The sequence below is a fragment of the Mus pahari genome, chromosome 10 (genome assembly GCF_900095145.1).
Source record: "Mus pahari chromosome 10, PAHARI_EIJ_v1.1, whole genome shotgun sequence".
Taxonomy (NCBI): domain Eukaryota; kingdom Metazoa; phylum Chordata; class Mammalia; order Rodentia; family Muridae; genus Mus; species Mus pahari.
The window spans coordinates 33,221,145-33,225,615 of NC_034599.1; the positions used below are offsets into that span (position 1 = coordinate 33,221,145).

General features: G+C 33.3%; 1 protein-coding gene across 1 annotated transcript; it reads left to right on the forward strand.

Annotated features, from left to right (window-relative positions):
- Positions 1 to 372: 372 nt before the first annotated feature.
- On the forward strand, positions 373 to 3,299 carry LOC110328318 (olfactory receptor 8B3-like). The gene is made up of 3 exons (XM_021207773.1): positions 373 to 1,053; positions 1,713 to 1,798; positions 3,206 to 3,299. Exons 1-3 carry the CDS (start codon positions 373 to 375, stop codon positions 3,297 to 3,299), a joined length of 861 nt encoding a protein of 286 aa, XP_021063432.1.
- Positions 3,300 to 4,471: the final 1,172 nt, after the last annotated feature.

Below are 4,471 nucleotides of genomic sequence, written 5' to 3' on the forward strand. Positions count from 1 at the left end.
TAATTCTCATTTGCTGCCACACCAACAGACTTCCTTTTATGTTTTTGGTATAAACATAACTCATAGAAAATGAATAGACAGACAATTGCAAGATGTAACATATTCAGATTCAAGAACATAGCAAAGCCTTGTTACGAATTACTAACATGATGAACACTGACTCTCCTGAACTGAATCCTATTTTGTAACTGAATCATTTTACTCTTAACATTTCTTGACTTAGTCTTCCATAGATTCCACCAAGCAGTTGAGGGATTTTCAGGCATTCCCAGCACATGTGTCATATGTGTGGGAGAGCAAACAGTTGTAAAGTCTCTGTGGCACTTTAATTTCACTGTTATCTTTTATCTCCACAGATTCTATTAGAGAAGAATGGTCCTGACAAATGGCTCTTTGGTAACAGAATTCATTCTCTTGGGTTTAACAGATAACCCTGACCTCCAAATACCCCTCTTCTTAGTTTTCCTAGTAATGTATATGATAACAGTTTTTGGGAATTTGACCTTGATCCTTCTAACTGGGCTGAACTCTCACCTTCACACCCCTATGTACTTTTTCCTCTTTAACTTGTCCTTCATAGACCTCTGCTATTCTTCTGTTATTACACCCAAACTGATGATGAACTTTGTGCTAAAGAAGAATATTATTGGTTTTGCAGGATGTATGACTCAACTCTTCTTCTTCTGTTTTTTTGCCGTCTCTGAATGTTATGTCCTGACAGCCATGGCCTATGATCGCTATGTGGCTATCTGCAATCCACTCATGTATAATGTTGCCATGTCTCCTAAAGTCTGTTCCTGTCTTATACTTGGTTCATATTTGATGGGATTTTCTGATGCCATGATCCACACTGGATGCATTCTGAGACTGAGTTTCTGTGATGGGAACACTATCAATCACTACTTCTGTGATCTTCTGCCTTTGATGCAGCTCTCCTGCACAAGCACCTATGTAAATGAGGTAGAGATTTTCATTGTAGGGGGGAAAGATATCAGAGCCGTGGGTCCAGCACTGTTTATTTCTTATGGCTTCATCCTCCTGCTTGTGGACGTTGTACATCGTGGTGCGGAGCCTAGTGCGCACCACGATGTACAACGTCCACAAGCAGGGAGAAAGTTTTAGTGATAAATTTATTATTTTTGTGACAACTGTGACAGATCCCAGATTTTCTTGTTTTAGTGCCTACTTCACTATTCTAGTTTTTCATCACAGTGCAATAATTTACATTTTTCTTTCCATATTTTTGGTGAAGTTTTCTTTGTGTCAACACTGTTGTCATGCATACTTTCAGTATTTAAACATTTTAAAATTAGTTATTATTAAAGACTTTTATTAATGTTTATAGTATTTGCTCTGAAAAAATTTGCCAGGATTAAATAGAATAAAAATCGTTAGCTATATTATATAGTATAGTTATATTCGACTCTCTAATTCTTCCTCTTTGAAATGACTGTCTTCTGATTCACTTGTTTTTTTTTTTTTGTTTGTTTGTTGTTTTTTTTACTGATTAAAAATACAAGCCTATGCCTTCTTTAGTCACATTAGTTATATTAATATTGTAAAGTTATGCCATTGTGTGTGTGTGTGTGTGTGTGTGTGTGTGTGTGTGTGTGTGTGTGTGTATGGAATTTGGCTGTGGATTGAGGAAATACAATGGTAATTTAAAAAGCATTACTTTGATTCTTTTCTTTATCATACTCCTTTTTGGGCAGAAACAAGTTGATATCTCTCATTTTGTGCAGGAGAATGCATATTTTGCCAGTGCTTCTGGGAAAAGATTTGCAGAAGTTTTACCCTGGTATTCCCTACCAATGATTTTGGAAACTTTTATTACTCTGTTGACAATGCTTTATGCTGTGGTTTCTATTTCAATTAATGACTCATAGATTTTCTTTTGTTCTTTTTAGTGTCTTGATTTTCTTGCTGAGGTGTTCCTCTGTTCGTTTCAGTACCATATTTGAGATTTGTTCCTGAATTGTCTGGGTTCTAAATTGATTTCTAAGTTTCACTCACCTGAATATTTGATTCCTCTATTTGGTCACTGATTTCTTTGTAAAGTATGTGTTTGAATTTTCTATTTCTATGTATTTCCTTGTTCCAGATAATTCTTAAAATAAACCAAAATGCTGTATTGTCTTTTCTGATTCCCTTCTTGTACATGTTTGTACGATTCATCCTAATCGTATTCATCCTAATGAATTTAGAGTCATTCTAATTTTAGAATTTCACCACTGAAATACATACATACATGTATACATAATGCATACATACATGTACACATGCATACATACATATACATATATACATATATACATACATATTCATAATACACATGTATGTATGTGTCATCCTAATTTTAGAATGAGTCTGTTCTTTCTTATTTTTATAGCTAAATATATTCTGAGAAAGGGATATAGAACATATTGTTTATCCATTAAGTAGTTAATTAATTTCTGTTAAGTTTACACACAATGAAGGACATGTTTTACTGTATTTTGTCTGCTTGTTTTGTTAGAGTTTTGGGAGGGTGTTTTATTTTATTTGTTTTTGTATCGGCATTCTTTATTATATTAACATTTTGTTTGATTGTTTTTGTCTCTGCTTGAAAAAGAACTGAATTTAATGGAAAAAGGGATTGAAGTATCTGGGAAGAGTTGGGGGAGTGGAAAATGATGAAATTTATGTATATAAAAAAATCTGTATTTTAACAAAAATACAAAAAACGGTAGATAGTGACTTATGAATAATATTCTAAAAATGAAGGTGTTTATTAGAACAAGTTTATTGTATAGACATATGTATTCAATTCCACTCAGTACCACTTAGAGTTAGAACTTCTAACATAGTGGCTGTTTCTAATTTTTTAATCTGCTCTTTTAGACTATTAAGGGTATTTGTTTCATTATATTTCTGTTCCATTGCTTATCATTCTAAGCAACAAATGAAAGATATCAAGTCCTCTCCACTACAATAAACAATTGTTATTTTCCTTCTTTTATACTATTTACCATAAGGGGTGATGTTGGAGTTTATAGGAAAACTAGCTTAAGATCAAGTGTGTATCCTGTGAGATTAGCATCTATGTGTAAAACACTCTGCAAAAATATTTTCACATCGACTGCTGAGCACAATCCACCTGAGGACTTAGAGATAGTGCCAATCCTCACGACACTGGCCTGTTCCCATGGTCTGTGGTATCTTTCAGGATACCAGGAGAAGGTGTCCCTAAAGGTGATACTCATGGAAACAGCAGCAGTAGGTACAGCAGCATTGAACCATTGAGAAAGAGAATCATATGAATGTGCAAGCTGATGCACAGACTTTGAGGCATCTTAGCTGTACTGTCCATGAATAAGTATGATCATTGTATGTGCTTAAGTTCTTTAGAATGTAGAGTTCCATGCCAAGCATCTTTCCTGTGAACATCTGCTCTACTCACTGTTAGTCATAAAGGTTCCATCATACCCCCAAAAGAGGATGATGAAGAAAGAAGAGATCAATTTTTTAAAAGAATATTAATTGATTAGAAGGGATCAGCAACTTCTAATAATGAGACACACATTTTATATACAAATTATTAATAATTAATTATGGATACATAAAATTGTGTAAGAGGTAATAAGATTTTGTAAAAAGAATTTCTGAGATTTTAATGCAATTTTATTTACACTTGCTCATCTGTTTTATTCAGGTAGTTTTCAAAGAGTATATCATTATTTCTTTTTTAGTTAAGCGTAAAAGGGAAGTCATGGGACTCTCACAAATTACTCAATTTAAAGAGTGAAGATGACCTCATGGAGCCATTTGCATCAGAACATGTCTCTGATGTATCTGCAATAGCATTTTAAAAACTGAAAAATCATTTTTTTTAATGAAAAATCTGTTCTTCCTTTTATATTTCTCAATTTAAAATCATCTGTCCTTTGGCTGCTTGCCCAGAAGTGAGAAAGATGGATCCCTTGGTAGATATAGTTATAGTTTTAGAATAAAATCCATGTTGCTGTTCCACCTCATTCCCCATGAGATGCTTAGGACTAGATGAAAAAATTATTATTATATTTGACCCCTGTAGGCAGTGCACATGAATGAAGATTAATATGTGGGTCAATATTTGTTGAAAACTAGGCCTTTCTTGAAAACTAATAAAGAAAAGCATTAATGTAGCTAAAGGCATTTTAATGGCTAAAATATTGGTATTCCTTTCAAATATTGACAATTTCCCTGTATGTTTAGATACTAAACAGGATGATACATTCAAAAATATAATTTAAAGGAAGTTTCAATGGAGACAACTTATATCCATTCTACTTTTTTGTTTAACTTTCATATAGGCTAGGGACATCTTGGAATAGAAAACCTCATTTGAGAAAATGCATCCATAAAAGTGGACTGTGGAATATTTTTGTAATTGATAATTGTTGGGCTAGTCCACTATGAGTTAATGACATCAATAGGGAAATGATCTTGGTTC

Excerpts from the sequence above, each read along its gene's own strand:
- LOC110328318 (XM_021207773.1), top strand. The coding sequence starts at position 373 with ATGGTCCTGACAAATGGCTCTTTGGTAACAGAATTCATTCTCTTGGGT. Across the intron at positions 1,054-1,712 it reads TCCTCCTGCTTGTGGACGTT|AAACAAGTTGATATCTCTCA; the intron begins GTACATCGTGGT and ends CTTTTTGGGCAG. Across the intron at positions 1,799-3,205 it reads TTTGCAGAAGTTTTACCCTG|GATACCAGGAGAAGGTGTCC; the intron begins GTATTCCCTACC and ends GGTATCTTTCAG.